Below are 21,166 nucleotides of genomic sequence, written 5' to 3' on the forward strand. Positions count from 1 at the left end.
TGGCACTGGGTTGTGCAGCTGTCAGTATAGGGGCATTGTCAGGAGGTGTGTGGGCAGAGTGCTTTGCCAGAGCCAGGCTGTATGCTGCAGGCCTCACCTATTCTGATAGTGACTCTCTGGGGGGATCATGCTGCGGTGTGGGTCACGGATGAGTCCGTGGGGACTCAGGACTATGCATCGGTATACTCTTGCTCACTTGACTATTTCATCCCCAAATAGGGTTGTCTTTTAGGTCTTTCTACCTAGATGTCAACTTGCTGACTAGCTTTATCTTTCTCTTCTGTCTGCTCTTTCAGGTTATCTGCACAATCCAGTGTTTCAGATAAATGTTGAGATTATTGAAGCAAAATTCAGTTCATTATGAAGATGACTTGCCCCCTAAAGTTTTCTAGATTTCCACTATGAGGAATTTTTTGTTTCTTGACATCAGTTTATGAGTTAAGTTAGTCACATTACATTTAATGCCATGGCATCTTTTACTTAAGAGGATGGCTGCATGGCCATTGTGGGGTTCTATGTAGAGACTATTTGTTGGCTTTAAGCCTCCAGCATCCTGACTCAGGAAGGGTGTAGGTTTCAGCTGATTTACATGTTGACAGCACACTACCAGATGGCAGAGTAGATTGTCTGGAGTCATGTAACCCAGCACCCTGCTCCCATGGATCCAGCTGGTGAAGGCATTTTTTCTTCTGAGCAGGGAGTCAAGAGGCCGGGTGTGGGGCGTTCAGCGTGCCAGCCTAGGTTCCCCTCTCCTAATCCTGCCTTCTTCCCTTGCAGCTTTCTCAGGGTGCCTATGGGAAGTGTTCAGCCTGTCTTCTAGGACCTGGGGTGGATGAGAAGACTTTGAAAGGGAGGGGAGCATGGTTAGTTTGAAGGGGATCTGCTTTCACATTGTCATCTTCCATTAGTAATCTTTGAGACTGCATTTGGGTCCAGGACTTCTGCAGGCTCTCCTGTTCGCCTTTGAGTCCTACCCCACCACCAAGCTCCCTGTGGTGAAGCACTCCAGGGTGTGTATAGGAACAGTCTTCCAGAGCCACAGATCCAGGACACTTCAGAGTGCTGGCTTCAGGGAGGCATCTTGTATGGATTCACTCATACAGGCATCAAGACTGCCTCGGGCCACTGTGGCCAGCTTGGCCTTCCTCATGCACAGGTTTTAGGAGGGTATGTTGAGATGTTCTGAACTGATATACAGTATAAAGGGGGCCCTGGGTGTGTGAGCTCTCACCTTTCTCACCCTTCTGCTCTTGTCCTAGCAGGAACTGCTTTTAAGGAGAATCCCACAAAAGCAGCAGTGTGCAGCAGTGTTCATGTATATAAACCTGAGCAGTTTTTTTGGCTATTGACATTTCATCCCTAGAACAAGTCATTAACCAGAGAAGGTGCTAGAGCACTTCCAGTTAGAGGCAGTGATTCTTCTCAGTGCCACTGTGGTGTTGGTAGGACTACCAGATTGTCAGGTACTGGATTGAAGGAACAGATTGAAATGAGAATGTGATGGTGTATGCTAATACAGCTGTTAAAACCAGTTTAGCTTATAATGTGTCACCAGGTATTCTAGTTTTAGTCCATCTTATTTCCTGTTATAAAATTAATGCCTCTTGCATCGTTTTAATAAAAATACAACCAAATTTTGATTACTGACTAGTTTTTCCAGCAGTGTATACTGATTTTTATGGAAACTTGTAATGCTGATGTCTGGCAAAATTAAATGGCATCCATTTCCAATTTTGACCACATGATTTTTACTTAAATTTCCCATTGTTTGCATAGCATACATGGTAGTACACATCTGGTGAAGGGACACAAGGCTTTGATCATACTTCTTGCTTCATAGGTAACATATAGAATATGATCTACACAGCTTTCATTGAATCATTACAAGATATATGAGAAATGGCTCAACATGATCTTGTTTTTATTATATAAAGCTAGATAATAAATAGTGGATATACATATTTAAGTATTGCTTGCTTTTAAAAGTAGCTTAAAAAGTGGAATCCGGGCAGCCCTGGTGGCGCAGCGGTTTAGCGCTGCCTGCAGCCCAGGGCGTGATCCTGGAGACCCTGGATCGAGTCCCACGTCAGGCTCTCTGTATGATGCCTGCTTCTCCCTCTGCCTGTGTCTCTGCCTCTCTCTCTCTCTGTCTCTATGAATAAATAAAATCTTAAAAAAAAAAAAAAAGTGGAGTCCAAGATGGTGGAGTAGGAGGCCTTAGTTTTGTCTGGCCCCAGGAATTCTGCTAGATGGCTGTTAAATCATTCTGAACACTTGCGAACTCAGCCAGAGATCTAAGAAAAGAATAGCTGCAACTCTACAAATAGACAAGTGACTACTTTCTGCCAAGAATGACAAGATGGAAAAACTCGCCTCAAAAAAGAGAACAGGAGGGATCCCTGGGTGGCGCAGTGGTTTGGCCCCTGCCTTTGGCCCAGGGCGTGATCCTGGAGACCCGGGATCAAATCCCACATCGGGTTCTGGTGCATGGAGCCTGCTTCTTCCTCTGCCTGTGTCTCTGCCTCTCTCTCTCTCTCTCTCTCTCTCTCTGACTATCAGAAAGAAAGAAAGAAAGAAAGAAAGAAAGAAAGAAAGAAAGAAAGAAAGAAAGAAAGAAAGAGAAAGAAAAAACAAGAGGCCGTTACTGACTACCAGAGACCTAATCAATATGGACTTAAGATGTCGGAACTGGAGTTCAGAGTAACAATCATAAAGATACTAGCTGGGCTTGAAAAAAACATAGAAGACACTAGATCCCTTTTTGGAGAAATAAAAGAACTATAACAAGTCAAAATAAAAAAGGTTATTTAATGAGATGCAATAAAAAATGGAAGCCCTAACTGCTAGGATAAATGAGGTAGAATAGAGAATTAGTGGTATAGAAGACAAAATGATAGAGAACAAAGAAGCTGAGAAAAAGAGAGGTAACTACTGGAATCACAGGAGGAGAATCTGAGAGATAATTGATACCATAAAGCAAAACAATATTAGAATAATTGGAATCCCAGAAGAAGAGGAAAGAGAGGGAGCAGAAGGTATATTGGAGCAAATTATAGTGGAGAACTTCCCTAATCTGGGGAAGGAAACAGGCATCCAAGTCCAGGAGGCACAGAAAACCCCCCTCAAAGTCAATAAAAAACCTCTTTTTATGTTATACCTGACATATAATAGTGAAACTTACAAATCTCAGAGACAAGGAGAAAATCCTGAAAGCAGCTCTGGACAAGAGGTCCATAGCCTACAAGGATAGAAACATTAGATTGGCAGCAGATCTCTCCACAGAGACCTGGCAGGGCAGACAGGACTGGCAGGGTATTATTCGAGGTCCTAAATGAGAAGAACATGCAGCCAAGAATACTTTATCCAGCAAGGCTCTCATTCAGAATAGAAGGAGAGAGAAAAAAGCTTCCAGGACAAACAGAAACAAAAGGTATTTGTGATTGCCAAACCAGCCCTACAAGAAATATAGAAAGGGATCCTTTAAGTGAAGAGAAAGCCCAAAAATAATATAGACCAGAAAGGAACAGAGACGATATACAGAAACAGTGACCTTATAGGTAATATGATGGCACTAAATTCATATCTTTCAATAGTTACTCTGAATATAAATGGGCTAAATGCCCCAGTGAAAAAAACACAGGGTATCAGATTGGATTTAAAAAAGACCCAGTATGTAAATGCTGTCTGTAAGAGACTTTAGACCCAAAGATACCTCTAGATTTAAAGTGAGGGGGTGGGAGCACTTGGGTGGCTCAGTGTGTTAAGCATCTGTCTTCAGGTCTGGTCATGATCCCAGGGTCCTGGGCTCGAGCCCCGCATTGGGCTCTTTGCTCAGTGGGGAGCCTGCTTCTTTCTCTCCCTCTGCCTACTGCTCCCCCTGCTTCTGTGCTTGCTCTCTCTTTCAAATAAATAAAATATTTAAAAAATAATAAAGCGAGGGGGTAGAAAGCCATTTATCCTACTAATGGAAATGAAAAGAAAGCTGAGGTAGCAGTCTTTACATCAGATGAATTAGATTTTTAAACCAAAGAGTGTAATAAGAGATAAGGAGGGTCACTATATCATCATTAAAGGGTCTATCCAACAAGAAGATCTAACAATTTAAATATTTATGCCCCTTACATGGGAGCAGCCAATTATATAAGCCAATTAATAACAAAAGTAAAGAAACACATCAATAATAATACAATAATAGTAGAGGACTTTAATACCCCATTCACTGCAATGGACAATCATCTAAGCAGAAGATCAACAAAGAATCAAGAGCTTTGAATGACACACTGGGCCAGATGGACTTAACAGATCTATTCAGAACATTCCATCCTAAAACAGCAGAATACATATTCTTCTCGAGTGCACATTGAACATTCTCCAGAATAGATTACATATAGGGTCACAAATCAGGTCTCAACTGGTACCAAAAGATTGGCTCATTCCCTGCATATTTTCAGACTTTGAAACTGCTTTGAAACTGGAATTCAATCACAAGAGGAAATTTGGAAAGAACTCAAATACATGGGGACTAAAAAGCATCGTACTAAAGAATGAATGGGTCAACCCAGGAAATTAAAGAAGAATAAAATTCATGGAAACAAATGAAAATGAAAACACAACTGTTCGAAACCTTTGGAATGCAGCAGAGGTGCTCAGGAGGGAAGTATATAGCAATACAAGCTTTTCCCAAGAAACAAGAAAGGTCGCAAATATGCAACCTACCCTTATACCTGAAAGAGCTGGAGAAAGAACAGCAAATAAAGCCTAAGCCTAGCAGGAGAAGAGAAATAATAAACATTAGAGCAGAAATCAATGAAGTAGAAACCGAAAGAACAGTAGAACACAGCAACGAAACTAAGAGCTGGTTCTTTGAAAGAATTAAATTGATAAACTCATGGCCAGACTTATCAAAAAGAAAAGAGAAAGGACCCAAATAAATATAATCATGATGAAAGAGGAGTGATCACAACCAACACCGAAGAAATACAATTTTAAGAACATATGAGCAACTATATGCCAGCAGATTAGCAATCTGGAAGTAATGGAGGCATTCCTAGAGATGTATAAACTGCCAAAATTGAAGCAGGAAGAAATAGAAAACCTGAATAGACCCATAACCAAGAAGAAAATTGAAGCAGTCATCAAAAATTTCCCAAGAAACAAGAAGAGTCTAGGACCAAATGGCTTCCCAGAGGAATTCTACCAAACATTTAAAGAAGAATTAATATATATTCTTCTGAAGGTGTTCCCAAAAACAGAAATAGAAGTAAAACTTCTAGACTTTTTCTATGAGGCCAGCATTACCTTGATCCCTAAACCAGAAAAGACCCCACCAAAAAGGAGAATTACAGACCTATATCCCTGATGAACATAGATGCCAAAATTCTCACCAAAATAGGATCCAACAGTCATTAAAAGGATTATTCATCACAACCAAGTGGGATTTATTCCTGGGAAGCAAGAGTGGTTCAGCATCTGCAAATCAGTGTGGTTACACCACATTAAAGAAAGGACAAGAACCATATGATCCTCTCAAGAGATGCAGGAGAAGCATTTGACAAAATACAGCATCCTTTCTTGATTAGAACTCTCCAGTGTAGGGATACAGGGAACATTCCTCAATATCATAAAAGCAATCTTTGAAAAGCCCCCAGGAAATAACATTCTCAGTGGGGAAAAACTAAGAACTTTTCCCCTAAGGTCAGGAACATGGCAGGCATGTCCACTGTCACCTCTGTTCAACATAGTACTGGAAGTCCTAGCCTCAGCAATCAGACAACAAATGAAAAGGCATCCAAATTGGCAAAGAAGTCAAACTCTCACTTTTTGCAGATGACATGATACTCTATATGGAAAACCCAAGACTCCAACCCCAAATTGCTAGAACACATACAGGAATTCAGCAACATGGCAGGATATAAAATCAGTGCACAGAAATCAGTGGCATTTCTATACACTAACAATGAGACTGAAGAAAGGATTAAGGAGTCAATCCCATTTACAGTTGTACCCAGACCATAAGATACCTAAGAGTAAACTTAACCAAAGAGGCAGAGGATCTATACTCAGAAAACTATAGAACACTCAAGAAAGAAATTGAGGAAAACATGAAGAAATGGAAAAATGTCCCATGCCCATGGATTGGAAGAACAAACATTGTTAAAATGTCTATACTACCTAGAGCAATCTATATATTCAGTACAATCCCTATCAAAATACCATCAACTTATTTCACAGAGCTGGAAAAATAATCCTAAAATTTGTATAGAATTAAAAAAGACCCCCGAATAGCCAAAGAAATGTTGAAAAAGAAAACCAGAGCCGGGGGCATCATAATGCCTGACTTCAAGCTGTATTACAAAGCTGTGATCCTTGAGACAATATGGTACTGGCACAAGCACACATAGATCAATGGAATAGAATAGAGAACCCAGAAATGGGCCCTCAACTCCAAGGTCAGTTCATCTTCAATGAAGCAGGGAAGACTATCCAATGGGGGAAAAAAAGGACAGTCTCTTCAACAAATAGTATTGGGAAAACTAGACCATTTCTTCACACCGTGCACAAAAATAGACTCAAAATGGATGAAAGACCTAAATGTGAGAAAGGAATCCATCAAAATCTTAGAGGAAAATATAGGAAACATCCTTTGTGACCTTGGCCACAGCAAGTTCTTACTAGACATGTCTCCAAAGGCAAGGTAAATGAAAGCAAAAATGAACTATTGGGACTCCATCAGAATAAAAAACTTATGTACAGCAAAGGAAACAGTTGACACAATGAAAAGACAGCCTACAGAATGGGACAAGATATTTGCAAATGACGTATCAGATAAAGGGCTAGTATCCAAAATCTAAAGAACTTCTCAAAGTCAACACTCAGTGAACAAATCATCCAATCAAGAAATGGGCAGAAGACATGAATGGATATCTCTAACGAACGTAAAAATGGCCTACAGGCACATAGTGCTCCACATTACTTGGCATCAGGGAAATACAAATCAAAACCACAGTGAGATACCACCTTACACCAGTGAGAATGGGGAAAATTAACAAGGCAGGAAACCACAAATGTTGGAGAGGATGCGGAGAAAAGGGAACCCTCTTAACTGTTGGTGGGAATGTGAACTGGTGCAGCCACTCTGGACCTTAAAAAGTTGAAAATAGAGCTATTGTGTGACCCAGCAATTACACTACTACTAGGTATTTATGCAAAGGATACAAATGTAGTGTAATGATGGGATACCTGCATCCCAGTGTTTATACCAGCAATGTCCAGTGTAGACAAACTATGGAAAGAGCCAGAATGTCCCTGAACAGATGAATGGATAGAGGATACACACACACACACATACACTGGAATACTACTCAGCCCATCAAATAAAATGAAATCTTACCATTTGCAACAACATGGATGGAACTAGAGGATATTATGCTAAGCGAAATAACGTCAATCAGAGAAACTTATGATCTCATATGTGAAATTTAAGAAACTAAACAGGATCATAGGGGAAGATCAAGACAAAATCAGAGGGAGACAAACTGTAAGAGACTCTTAATCATAGGAAACAAACTGAGGGCTACTGGATGGGAAGTGGGTAGGGGATGGGGTAACTGGGTGATGGGATGAGCACTGGGTGTTGTATGAGACTGATGAACCACTGACCTCTGACCAATAATACATTGTATGTTAATTAATTGAGTTTAAATTTTAAAAGAGCTACATTACTTGATGCTTTCCTTAAGCGATTTCACAGTGGTTTTCATAATACCCCTTAAACCATGCTTTGGTGTTTATTTGAACTGAAAAGTGAAATCGGACCTTTTGTGAGGCAGGAGCAGTGTCCTGATGGTCCAGACTGCTGCTGCCAGCTCTGCGTGCACGGATCCCGGCGAGCTGCACCGGAGTGCTGTCATTGTGATGAAATTACATCTAAAGCACAGGAGTATTTTATTTAAAATGTTTCTTAATTGGCAGAAGTTGAGAAGTACTTAGATGCAGCCGCCTGAGCCTCCTGGAAAAAGTCACAGTTCTCAGTGCTTTTATAGTACAATGTTGCTTTTGATATTTCATCATTATCAAAGTTTCTAATAGGTTTTGTTATTTTGGTTGTGTTTGCATCACTAATAATTGCAGTGGTAACTGGGTTTTTCAGATGAAGATTTTAGCTCTAGAAAGTATAAGTAAGTCTTCAAACGAACTCTATGTGCGTGTGTGCATGTGATGCGCGCTCGGGTGGTGCAGGACCTGAGCCTAACGGCACATTCCGGGAGTTGAGAGGAGTAGCACGCGGTTCAGGGAGAATAGGAAGTGATGTAGAGTTTCTCGCTGTTAGAGAAGAGCAAGCGGATCCCGCCCCAGCACTGCACCTTGCTGGCTCACCCAGGTGCCAGTGCTGGTCTGCGGTTGGGCCGCCCACAGGGCAGTTAGGAGCACGGAGGAGGCCAGAGCTGTGCTCACAAGGGGACTGGATTCCCTGAGGCCCAGGCGCTGACGGATGGAAGGGGAAGCAGGTGCTCAGCTGTGCTGGGTCTGCGTTTCCCTGCAGTGAAGGGGGCGCCACACATGCTCCCTGAAAACCGAGACTTGCCACCAAGGTGAAGAATCCCTCAGCATCCAGGAAGGAAATAACAGGCCCCCCACCAAGAGCTGTGTCTGTCAAGTGCAAGGCTTAGGGAGAGTGATCCCAGAGTTTCCTGGCAGCCAGGTTGTCCCGTGGGTGTGGAGGCCGCAGACAGCCCTGGGTGGGAGCAGTCCCGAGCTTGTGGGAAACTCTGCTGGGGCAATGGGCAGGAGCAGGCGGGCATCAGCGTGGGGCGCCCCCATAGCACATGGCGCAGCTGCAGAGCTTGGACCTGTAGGCCAGTGCTGGCACTGAGACTACAGGAGAACTTGCCGTAATGGAGCCGGTGCATCCTGTGTGCCAGAGTCGACCGTTCCTGTTTAAAATGGAAACATGAAAAAATAAATAAATAAAAAAAGAATAATAAAATGGAAACTTGGAGTACAGAGACCTACACAAAGAACACAGCCTCTCATGTTTTTCCTCTTTTCCCTGTTAATGTCATGAAAAATCGTGAGAAATTTTCACGAAGATGTGTTTTCTGGAAGTTCAGAACATTCTTCAGTTTCACCTGTTCCTTTTCATTTTATTAAATCCAAAAAAACTAAATGCTTTTATTATTATTAGCCTGTGTGAGGGTCACTGTAAAACTGTATGAAGTCATTCGTGTTCGCCTGTCCTGGGCTGCCTGCACATAGCCGTCACCGCACCTGAAATTCCGTGGCACTTACTGGGACCCAGGCACTATTCTGAACTTGTATCACATATTTCCTTAATCCTCCCAGAACTTTGAGGTAAGGAGTGTTGTTCCCATTTCACAAGGAGGCCAGAGCTTAGGCTGCTGTCCCAGGTCAGACTGTGGCGTCAGTGGCCACTGGTGTGGGCTTTCCTGCTGCTCACAAACCATGCGCTGTCAGTTTCTGGGTGCTCGGATTGTTCCTTTCTTCTTTGTACTTAATTATTTTGAAAAGCATGTTCTTATTCAGTCAATGAAGTGATGACTCTTGATTGATGCCCAAGAATCACTCTGAAGGAAAAGATGGGGGAATTTAAAACAAAAAGGTCCAGCAAATTAAACTATGGTATTCATGATTTTCATACATGTACTGACCACAATAATTTATTCCACTATTAAGGCATATAATATTAAAAGATTAACAGTCAAAAAAAAAAGAAACAGAAAACGCCTGAAGGATTTGGCAGCTTATTGAGCACCTGCTGAGGGCCTGAGGGTGGCTGTGCTAGCCAGCTGTCTTCCCTCTTTCCCTGCTGCGGCTCTGCGGCTCTGTGTAGTAGTTGCACGCCATGGTCTGGGGGAGCTCTTGTTCTTGGGGTTGCAGGGTAAGGAGGGGCCTCTGCCCCCGTGGAATGAACACCGCGGGTCTGATTGCCGAGTGTCCAGAAGACATGGGTGTGAGTTTGCTACGTTTACTAATCAAAATCTTGGTGTTTTTCACCATGACTCTGTGGACTGGTTTGGAGTATGCAGGGCTGAGCACAGTGATGACGGGGAGGCTGTGCCCCCAGAGTGTGACCTCGGCTAGGGCAGGGCTTGAGCAGCCACCCACACTGCATGTGTTGGTTTGTTTCATTGTAGGAGCCTCAGGGCCCGCTCAGAGGAAAATGAAAGGTGGCATGGCCAGTCCTGCTCACTGCCACACAAACCCAACTGGTTGGTTGTACGGGAACCTAGTGGTGCCCAGTGGAGGTGTGCCAGGACCAGCTCCAGCAGCCGGTGTGCAGTGCGTTCAGGTCCAGTTGCTGCAGGTAAGAGCCAGTGAGCCCAAGGGCTTCCAGTCTCAGGGAAGCTGCCAAGCTGCTGGCCGGGTGGGACTGGGGGGAGCCTGTCTTCGGGTCGGTTTCCTGAGTTTCTACTCCTCTGGAGCTCCTCCCTCTCAGGAGCTGCCCCCACCCTGCTTCAAAGCATCCCTAGTCCTGGGTGAGGACTGTCACCCCAGCTCCCTCCCTCCCATCCTGTCCCGCGGTGTTTGTCTGAGCTCTCATGGTCACCAGGACTGACACCTGACTGTCCCCACACCTCCCGTGTCTGCGGCCCGTGAAGTCTGTGCCACACCTCCCCGCTGGGGCTGAAGTGGAGGTGCAGCCCTGCTCCGGCCTCGGGCCTCCTCGTAGCTGCCGGTGTCTGGGGAGGGCTCGCAGTGCAGCTGAGGATAGAGCCTTTATGTGTTCAAGATACCGGCTTTCCCCCACTCCCCGCCTGTCTTCCCTACAATATGAGCCCCTCACAGGCAGGCCAGCCACCTCTTGGACTGTGCCGGGGGCACCACGGGCACCTGCAGCTGACAGCCACTCACTCCCTGAACACCCACTAGACACAATGGGTACACCTTGGTTTCCAGTCTCATTTTGGAGGAACTGGAAGAGGAACAATAAATTGAGGCTGTTTAGGGGAGAGAAGAGCCCTGCCCTGATCACGTGCCACCTCTTCCCTGAGCAGTGCCTGTGTTCTCTGCACCCTGGGGCAGCTAGGGGAGGCACAGAGGTATCCGAGACTTTTGAGGGCTGAGCTGGCTCCGAATGGGGAGAAGGCCGGATCCATGGGGTCTCTAGTTCTGGGAGAGGCTTGTCAAGGAGATAGGACTGTGCCACTTGTGAAGAGTCTAAGAGGGGCAGGGAGGGCTTGGGAGACGGGGCCAGGGAACAGCCTTGCTCTTACAGAAAACAAGAAGCTAACGTGGTGGCAGTGGGACCTAGGAAGCTTAGGCTCAGGTGAGCAGGAAAACAGGTCTCTTCTTGCCTGCTCTGGGGCCACGGCATTAGAGCAGTAGACAGGTCAGGGCTCTCCCCAGATGGGGGCTGTGGGGCGGGGGGAGAACCAGCAGAGCCCTTCTGAACATGGTCACGGCTGGCAGGTGAGACCTGGGGAAGGCAAGACTGGAGGCTCTGAGTCTGCGACTTCAAGGAAGCTGGTGCCATTGCAGCAAAGGCACTCATTGGAAAGGGAGAAGTGCTGTTTGAGACCCCCAGTTGAAGATGTGAGCCTTGAGGCAGAGAAATCTCACTTTTAATTCTCTACCTTTCCCTTTCCAGCCAGTATTGTCTGGGGCAAGTTACCTAAGTTCTCTGAGCCTCAGTTTTATTGTCTGTGAAGTACGAGTGGTCATGCTCAGCACAGGAGGTTCGTGAGGCTGGGAGAAGGTTGGGCGATGCTGATGGTGACAGTGGCACCAGCTTGAGTGGCTGGGCGGTGGGCCACCATGGGCTGGGCCTGCACGTGAACACTGAAATGTTAGATGGTGTACCTTTTCCTGCTTGCCTGATTAGGGGCCTAGGAGCCTCCCCTCTTGGGACACCAACTTGGCTGTGGATCGGGGCAGAGATGGGCCTTCTCTTGCAGCATGGGGCAGCTGCTGGTGAGCCGGGGGGCGTGCAGAGAGGGCAGTGGGAACCTCTGCCAGTGTTCAGGAATAGCCTACAGGAGGGAAATCAGGGCCTTGGCTGGCGGGAGGTTCTGAGCATCAGGGAGTTCCAGGGAAAGGCCTGGGAGTGCGGAGTAGCCACATGGCAGGAGGGATGGGCCGCAGGCTGGAAACAGGTAAGAGACTGAGCACCAGGAGGAGGGGCAAGCAGCCCCCAGCCCCCGATTTCAGTTATTGGGTCCTCAGGCCTCAGCTGGCGCCTGCTGTGGCCTCTCCTGGGATCTGGTGGATATGTATCTGAGCAATGGGAATCCTCAGGCCAAGGTGAGGAATGGTGCTGTGCTTGGTAAATGAGACATGCCATTGCCTCCCTAGGATGACCCCTCCAGTGAAGCAGCCTCACCGTTGGTCCTCAGCCCACAGCCTTCTGCCTTCCACCCCCTGTATGCTGTCGATTTGCCCATCTACGTCCTCCAGGTTTGGACGCCTTACAAGTCTTTGGGTTTGTTAACAACTCTTTGGGTTTGTTAGTAAGATTGTCATGAAGCGTCTGGCTTTCTGAGACTTGTCACTGAGGTAGGGCTCTAGTGGAAACTCACTGGGTTGGTTGCCAGGATGTCTTGCTGCTTTCTAGAAGACGTAGGTAAGTGACCAAGAAATGAAAGACTGAGAATAAAGCCTCAATAAAACTGAGGCTCAGGTTTGCTCACCATTGTAGCCCCTACTTGTAAATAAGGTGAAGTTTAATATATTATTTAAATAGTTCATATTTAGAAATTCTAGTCAAGTTTCTCCTAGGAGAAAGGCTGTCCAGTTTTGGGTTGTTGTTTTTTTTTTTTTTAAGATTTATTTATTTATTTGAGGGGATAGGGCAGAGGAAAAGGCAGAGAAACCCAAGAAGGCTGTTCTGAGTTTGGAGCCTGACATGGGGCTCAGTCTCATGACCCTGACAGTAGACCTGAGCCCTAACCAAGAGTTGGATGCTTAACCGACTGGCCAGCCAGGTGCTCCCAGACCAGCCACGGTTTAACCTATGGGAAAACAGACCCAGGAAGGTTTGCTTAAGTAAGTGGATGAACCACGTGTAGGTGGCAGTGGGTAATTTAGATTTGGCAATAAAATAAAATAAAATAAGTAAAATAAAATAAGATAAAATAAAATAAAATAAGTAGCTTATCAAATTTCTAATAATTCAGCCTTAGATTACTTATTTCTAAAATCCATACATGTGGTAATTTTTTCTTGTATTCAAATTGGGCTATTCAGCATTTTCCTTTTTTTTTTTTTTTAATTTATTTTTTATTGGTGTTCAATTTGCCAACACATAGCATAACACCTAGTGCTCAGCCCATCAAGTGCCCCCCTCAGTGCCCGTCACCCAGTCACCCCCACCCACCTCCCTTTCTACCACCCCTTGTTCGTTTCCCAGAGTTAGGAGTCTCTCATGTTCTGTCTCCCTTTCTGATATTTCCCATTCATTTTTTCTCCTTTCCCTTTTGTTCCCTTTCACTATTTTTATATTTCCCAAATGAATGAGACCATATGATGTTTGTCCTTCTCCGATTGACTTACTTCACTCAGCATAATGCCCTCCAGGTCCCTCCATGTCGAAACAAATGGTGGGTATTTGTCGTTTCTAATGGCTGAGGAATATTCCATTGTATACATAAACCACATCTTCTTTATCCATTCATCTTTCGATGGACACGGAGGCTCCTTCCACAGTTTGGCTACTGTGGACATAGCTGCTAGAAACATCGGGTGCAGGTGTCCCGGCGTTTCACTGCATCTGTATGTTTGGGGTAAATCCCCAGCAGTTATTCAGCATTTTCCTTAACGTCTAAAACAGATATTGAGTAAAGTGCTGGTGCACAGAGGGGGCTGGTGGGGCTCCCAGACAGCTGGAGTGGGGTCCCTTCAAATGCAGTTGGGGAATGTGTATTCAGAAGACCTCACAGGTGTTGACTCCATTCTGTGTGGTATTCCCACTCATGAGATCGTTCTTAAATCTGGTACTGTACTAATAATTGGCCGAAAGATATTCACCCTTGCCTTGGATCTAATGCAGTGGGAGAGTTGTAGCAGGAGGAGGGGGTGAGTAGGTGGGTGGTGGTGCAGCCGCTATTGCTGCCCACGGGCAGCTAGGAGTTGGGAGAGGTGCCATAAAGTAACCTGGGACAGTCACGTTGCCCAGAACACCTGCAACATAATAGTATTAAGTTCACTTTGTCTTCTTTAGTGCCTGTTTACACTAAAACTTCTTTCTTCAAGAAATATGTGCTAAAATGAGGGGAAAGCAAGTTCTTTTTGATAAAGTAAGGGGTGCCTTACTGGCTGGCTTTGCGGGTTATGCTGCTGGTTGTGTGGGGTTGCCGGGCCACCTTCTGCAGGTGGCTGTGCGCCGCCCCAGCCCCTGCTCTGCCCCTCACTACTCTGCTTGGTTTTTCAGGAGGTGCTTCCTGCAGCTGGAGGGGCTGCCAGGCCCGAGGATATGCAGTGTGCAGGGAGCACCATCAATCTGCGAGACCTGCAGTGACGGCAGCCCTCTGCCCCGGGGGTGACACCTCTGGTCTATGTCCCACGAGACTCCATTACGTGGTCGTGCAGTCCCCATAGGGTTTCTGCTCAGAAGGCTAGCCGAGCTCCTCAGAAACCTATGGGCACGTTTCTCAAAAATGTTTTTCTTATATTTTATCAGGAACCATTTGGGGGCTGTATTTGTTGAAATTGCCTTATACGAGCAAAGTGCTTCGTTGAGTCAAGGGACTGCCTTCAGGGCAGAGCACATGGCTTTCCCATACTCGGCCATGCAGGGACATTTCCTGTCCCATTCCATCTGCACCATGGAGCACCTGCTGCGTTAGACAAACAGACTTACGCGGGATTGGGGTAGAGTACAGAGTCCCTAATCAAGTACCACGTATTTGTAGTAAAAGCCAGTGGGATCTTTCAGCTTCTGTGTTTTAGCGTTTGGCCTGAGGGGGATCTGGAAACAGTTTTCCCTTTCTGAGAGCTGTTTCCCAGCCCCCTGGGTGGTGTTTGCAGTTGGGCTGATTCTGTCTCCCTCTAGGGCAGAAGCGGGCATGTTGTCACCGTGAAGCCACCTTGGAATCCCCATGTCGACAGAGCCCACGGACAGCTGGCGTGTGGGGTGATGTGGGGTGCACTGAGGCCCTGTTAGCAAGGCCTCCGCACAGACCAGACTTAGACCTTATAATTTGGGGATGGATGGTAGCGTTAACACTAAATTCTTCTAAATTCTGTTTTTGGGTGTTCATGTTTAGTAATTTGTCCAGTTTCTAAAGTCGTGGCCTGATTACTGCTGACGTGTAGGATGGTGACAGTGGCCTGTGTGCTTGTCACGGTGCACGTGTGCATGGACTGCATCCCTGTTGTTTCCAGAGTACAATCTGTCTTGCAAAGGAGATGATCTGATAACCTTGCACATATTTATTTGTTTGCTAGCAGGACTGGCCGCGGGTCACTCAGAAGTGCTGTTTTCCGCCTTGTGCCTATCAAGGCACATGTCTTTTGAGAAGCTGTTTGGTTCTTGGACGTGGAATTGTCCAGACTCTGCCTGTTTTGTGTTTCTTCGTGTCTGGAGTTGTCAGCCTTTGACAATGACCCCAGCACTCAGGTGTGAGTCCTCCCTGTATCCTGCTCTGAGGTGCTGTCTGTTTGGGTGCTTTTCTACCCACAGGAACTCGGGCCCCATTTATAAACAGTCTTTACCTGCAGAGCCCTGTGCCAAGTCACAGACTAAGGTTTTGTGTCTGCCTGGCCCCTCAGCCTCCCAGTCGCCCAGCAGCCCTCTCCCTGCATGAGAGCCAGCCTGCCTGCCAGGGTGGCCTTAGGGGCTGGTGGCCACCATTGTCCTGGTGGGAGTGGGGCCAGGCCATGGGAACACTCGCTTCGGAGTATGTTGCTAGACCTTCCCCCGGGACATCTCCCCCTATGGAGTGATTGGTACTGACTGGCAGTTTTCTGGGCTCTGGGTTCCTTGGTGGCCAAGGGCCCAACTTCTAGTACAAACGAATAAAAGTTTTTGTATAGTCACGTACTAGTGGTGTCGCTTGGCTTACTTCACTGGAATGTGTGTGTGTAGTGTTGACATGGTGTTTTGTCTTCTGTCGATAGTGTAACCCTCTCGTCCACCCAGCTTGCTGCCTCCTTTTCTGGTCTTTGCACATCAGACCTCAGCGTGGGCTTGGCCCGTGTGTCTCAGACGTGCGGGCCAGGCTGAGCTCCTCCTCCCAAGCTGGGGCTTGGGCTCCAGGGATCAGAGGGCTGGGTGCGGGTGTTGGAACCAACCTGCCTCCTTAAACAGGGCATCAGGCTACCACGAGGGGGAGTTTATTTCACACGCATGAGGAAGCGTACTGAGGGAGGCCAGGTGGGGGGCATGTGGACACGGGGACAGCTGCTGCGGGCCAGCTGGTGGCTAGGTGAAGAACAGCAGCTGTTCCTCCTTGTCCTGGTCCATCAGCACGTGCTCGGGCTCCTCCTTTGCTTTGAGAGCAGGGGGCCGGGAGCGACACACCAGTCTCCTGCCTCTCTGCAGGGCAAGCAGACTCCGTGAGCAGGTGCCCCACGGCTCCAGGCCCCACGACCCCCAGCAGGCGCCACCTAGGTCAGGTGCTGGTGTCCTGAGCGTGCCTGGAGGCTGGTGGGCCCAGGCGGTGTGGCCCGGGACGTCCTGGCCTCTGCAGTCTGCCCGCAGGCTCAGGGCTGGAGCTGCCCTCAAACTACTCAGGCCTGAGTACCCCCAGTGTTTCCAGAGCCTGTTCCTGGGCTGCCGGCCCCGAGATGGGTGAGTGTTGCGGGGGCACACCAGGAAGCACACGGGGAAGTATCTGGCTAAACAGAGGGAACCCGCTTCCTTTGGGGGACTTGTGGGGAGACCCCACAGTATGTGTTGTCCCCACGTGACGGCATGGGGGGTGCTGCTGTATGCAGAGAGCAGCCCCTCGGCCTTGTGTCTGCTGGGGGCCGGGGGCTGTTATCCAGGCTTGGGCCTGCACTGGGGAGTGCGCCTCCTGCTTCCAGGGCCAAAAGAAAGTTCCTGGCAGGGCAGTCAGGTTGGGGACCCCTTGGGTATGGGTGATGAGCTGGAGGGGCGGGGTCTGGCCTAAGCGTTGGTGGTATGGTGGGCCCCTGAGGAGCTGAGCTGTTCCTGCCAGCTCCTGGAGCCGAGGGCTGCACCAGGGCAGGGCCGCGAGGGCACCAGCCAGTGCAGTGGCTGACCAGGATAGGGCAGGTAGCCCCACTGGAGGACGTGCAGGGGAGGCGGGGCCCGAGATGTGGAGGGCAGCCCTACGGGACAGGGGCTGGTGGGGGCCGGGAAGCCAGAGACCCCACTCTAGCCTGGCCTTACTCTGGGGGCCCTGCCTTGCTCCCAGCACCTCAGCAGTAGCACCTGCAGAGGGGGTGAGCCAGGCTTGGCCACAGGCCCCCGGCCCCTCCTAGCCCCACTGTGCCTGGTCGCAGGGCCCTTCCCCAGCAGCGACTCCCTGGGGCCACCCTGCCCACCTTCCTCTTGATCTCAGCCTGGGCCCGAGCCCGGGCCCGCTGCATCCGCTCCTCCTGCAGCTGCTTCTGCATCATGACCTTCTCTTCCCGGAGTCTGGGTGTCCATGACAGCACGAGATGGATTGAGGACTGGAGGCACCTGGGGAGGCTCCCAGACCCCCTTCCTGGCTCCTTGTGTGCAGCCCACAGTCAGGCCATGGCCCTGCCTCTGGAGAAAAGTGCCCCCACTTCCCCCTCTTCCCTGCCAGGCAAGGTTGGCTTCTGCTCCTGTTTCTTCGGGTTCCTGGCTCCGGAGCATCAGCTCATATGCCCTGGAGGCCCACGTTCCCTGGTCACTGGTCTGCCTGTGTGTGCATCTGGTCATCAGACCTTTGCCCAGTGCCTGCTCCCACCAGGGTACAAGACGAGGGACACCGAGGAAGAGCCCCTGTGCTTGTGAGAGAGACGAGTGGCCCTTTGCACATGTGTTAGGGCCCTGCAGGAGTGGGTGAGCGTGGTTGAGGGCACCCCCTCACGGGCACCCCCCCCCCCAGTCAGAGGAGCCAATGGGTCTGTGAGGAGCTCCCTGGGCCTCCCCTTGGAGGATGGCCCCATGCTGCCTGTGTCCAGCTGACACTGCCACTAAACTGGGCTTTCTCAGCTTTGGCTTTCATCTGCAGCTTTGCTCCCCTGGGCTCTGGCGATGCCAATCTGTCCCTCTCCAATCCAGTAGGGAAAATGGCCATTGCTGTCCCTTGGCCTTGGGGTGAGGCCATGCTGTCCACACCCTCACTTTGGCTCCTGGGCTCCCTGGATCCCCATCATCTCCCACTTCAGAACAGGAGCTTCCCTCACTGGGGCTAAGTTTGGTGCCCTCTCTGGAGGACCCCTGGCTTTTTCTCAGCATGGAGCACCAGGGTGCTGTCTCCCCTGGTTTGGGAGCTCTTTGAAGACAGGTCTGTACCTGGCCTCTGTCCTCAGTGCCAGCCTGGAGCAGGAGCAGGGGTGTAGAGGGCATCTCCCTGCTCAGGGCCCTCTCTGCCATGAGAGGCACCTCTGTAGACCACACCGGGTGGGGCGGGGCCTGGGCTCTCACCTCATGCGCCGCTCCTTCTCCTTGGCCTTCTCAGCCTGCTCAATCTTGATCTGCGGTACACGCTCCAGGTTTTCGAGGAGCTCATCCAGGTGCTGCTCGATGATGGTCAGCATCTGCACGGTGCCCAGGTTGGACTCCTGCTGGGTACCGATGCAGTGGTGGTACACGTCTAGCACTTTGCGGTTCAGGCTCTCCAGCAGCTTGTCCTACAAGGCAGGGGGGCCTGCAGAGGGGCTGCATGCCCCTGTCCGCCCCACTCTGTAGCCTGCTGCACCCAGGGCCCTCGCTGTGACATGGCAGCGTTGCCTGAGCCCTGCCCAGCACACTCAGGAAATGTGGGAGAAACAACTTGGTTGCTTGGAGTTTTCCTGGCCAGAGCTGCCTTTGTCCCCCACTGTCAGCTGGATGCAGCAGGGTTCCAGCTGCCGCTGAGGCTTGCCCCTGTTCCTCGGCCTCCCTCCACCAGGAGTGAGTCTGTCTGGCAGAAGGCGGGAGGCCCCGGCCTGCTGGATGTGACATCCTGTGTGCCTGGTTCTGGCACACGGTAGGTAAAGTCAACAGTAATGTGAATTAGGAAGCTGGGACTGTGCCAATGGTGCCAGCCCGGGTGCATTGTCAGGAGGGATGTGCCACTCCGTGGAACATTCCTGGCCCTCTGAGCCCTCAGCATTCTCTTTCATGCTTGGGGACATGCCTCCTTCCTCCTGACAGGGTCACCTTCTGGACACTTGTGTTGAATGAAAGAAGGCAGGAATGGAGGGAGAGGTGCTGGTCAGCTGAACAGCCCAGGGGCATAAATACACAAGAGGGGCTCTGGTTGGGGGACCAAGGACCTCTTCCAGCCAGCGTGTAAGGCCAGGTCTAAGAGCCTGGAAGGTGGCGAGGCAGGGCTGCCCCAGAGGTGCTCCTGAATGGATGGGGCCCTGGGCTGTGGTCACCCGCACACCCTCCACACCCACTGCCTGATGGCTGCTGACTGGGGGCCTACCTCCTGCGCACCCTTATACTCGCCGAAGTGGAAGACGCGGGCTTTGAGCTCTAGCTCGGCGGCCATCTCCTCCTCCTTGTTGATGGACATCATCAGCGTGGTGACCCAGTGCTTCAACTGGTTGACCTCCCTGTCCCTGGATGGGGGAACGGCAGGGCCCTGCCCACTCAGCGCAGCTCTTGGCACTTCACCTGTCTGAGCCTGACTACCCTGCCTGTCCTGAGGGCTTGAGGGGTCGTGACCACCAGGCGTCTGCGTGCCCAGGGCCAGAGATGCTGCTGACATATGGAGCTAAAGTTTAAGATCTTTAACAATCAACACTACAAAAAAGTAACAGCTTTATTAAGGTCTAATTCACATACCTATAAAATTCTCTTAAAATGTACAATTCAGGGGGGCCTGGGAGGCTCAGTCTGTTAAGCACTGGACTCTTGATTTCAGCTCAGGTCATGATCTCAGGGTTGTGAGACTGAGCCCCACGTTGGGCTCCACGCGCAGCAAGGGGTCTGCTTGTAGATTCTCTCCCTCTGCCTCTCCCCTGCCCCTCCCCCTGCTCATGCACTCTTCTCTCTAAAATAAATTCTTTTTAAAAATGTACAATTCAATAGTGGTCGGGATATTTACACAATTGCACAAACATTGCCATCATCTCATTTTAGAATATTTTCCTCACCCAGAGGAACCCAGTCCCCATGAGTAGTGTGGCCTTTGTGTCTGGCTCCTTCATTCAGCTGAATGTTTTCAGGGTCCATCCATGCTATGGCATGTGTCAGAACCATTCTTTTATAGGACTGTGTGACAGTCCCCTGTGTGGATGGACCACATTTTGTCGAAATGGACATTTGAGTGGTCCTACCTTTTGACTCTTGTGAATTATGCTACTATGAACATTCATAGATTTCTGTGAGGACATGTTTTCAGTTCTCTTGTGTGTGTGTGTGTGTGTATGTGTGTATATATATATATATATATATATATATATATATATATATATATATATAATTTTAAGATTTTATTTGAGGGACATAGAGCATGAGTATGGGGAGGGGCAAAGGGAGAGGGAGAAGCAGACTCCCCACTAAGCAGAAAGCCTGATGCAGGGCTCTATCCCAGGACCCTGGGATCATGACCTGAACCGAAGGCAGATGCTTAACCAACTGAGCCACCCAGTACCTTTGGGCATATATTTAGAAATAAAATTCCAACAATCAACTTTTAAGTGAAATAATAAACTTAAATAATAATACTAAATAAAAATCTGCCACAATCATGGCAGACACTGACCATGTATGTTGGGGTCTCCCAAGCAGGAATCTCTGCTCATAGGGCTGATGTGGGACCACCCAGTGTGGGCAGCTGCATCTGGCCAGTCCACCAGTAGTGCCTGGGAGGCCCAGAGGGACCCATGGCGATTCTGTGGCTCTTCCCCCATTTGTTGATAGAACCCACTGCCATTTTCCCAACCCTAAGCTGCTCCTTTGCCCACTGTGGGTCCCATGGCCTATCACGTGCACCAGCACAGGGGTGCAGGCCACCCCCACCACAGGAACTCTCCAGGCCACACTCCCCTGCCTGTGGGGTTGAGGGCTGAGACCAGAAACTTGTGAGCTGGTCTGGCTAGCTCTCCTGGGGTCATG

At 48.9% G+C, this 21,166-nt stretch overlaps 2 protein-coding genes across 3 annotated transcripts in view; one reads left to right on the forward strand and one right to left on the reverse strand.

Moving 5' to 3' along the window:
- The window catches only part of ZXDC (ZXD family zinc finger C), a 45,792-nt gene extending 29,795 nt beyond the window's left edge, over window positions 1-15,997 (forward strand). For both annotated transcript variants that reach the window (XM_041762859.1, XM_041762860.1), the window contains 3 exons: window positions 10,155-10,324; window positions 12,313-12,414; window positions 14,387-15,997. In XM_041762859.1, coding sequence (XP_041618793.1) covers window positions 10,155-10,324; window positions 12,313-12,414; window positions 14,387-14,473 — 359 coding nt within the window. In that variant the 3' untranslated portion in view covers window positions 14,474-15,997. The remainder of the gene's footprint in view (window positions 1-10,154; window positions 10,325-12,312; window positions 12,415-14,386) is intronic.
- The window catches only part of CFAP100 (cilia and flagella associated protein 100), a 51,842-nt gene continuing 46,665 nt past the window's right edge, over window positions 15,990-21,166 (reverse strand). Inside the window, exons 14-17 of the mRNA XM_041762866.1 lie at window positions 19,530-19,665; window positions 18,542-18,747; window positions 17,467-17,560; window positions 15,990-16,492 (exon numbers count right to left, since the gene is read on the reverse strand). Of these exons, the coding sequence (XP_041618800.1) occupies window positions 16,379-16,492; window positions 17,467-17,560; window positions 18,542-18,747; window positions 19,530-19,665 (550 nt within the window). The 3' untranslated portion in view covers window positions 15,990-16,378. The remainder of the gene's footprint in view (window positions 16,493-17,466; window positions 17,561-18,541; window positions 18,748-19,529; window positions 19,666-21,166) is intronic.

Source organism: Vulpes lagopus, chromosome 7, assembly GCF_018345385.1.
Source record: "Vulpes lagopus strain Blue_001 chromosome 7, ASM1834538v1, whole genome shotgun sequence".
In the NCBI taxonomy this organism is placed as follows: Eukaryota; Metazoa; Chordata; class Mammalia; order Carnivora; family Canidae; genus Vulpes; species Vulpes lagopus.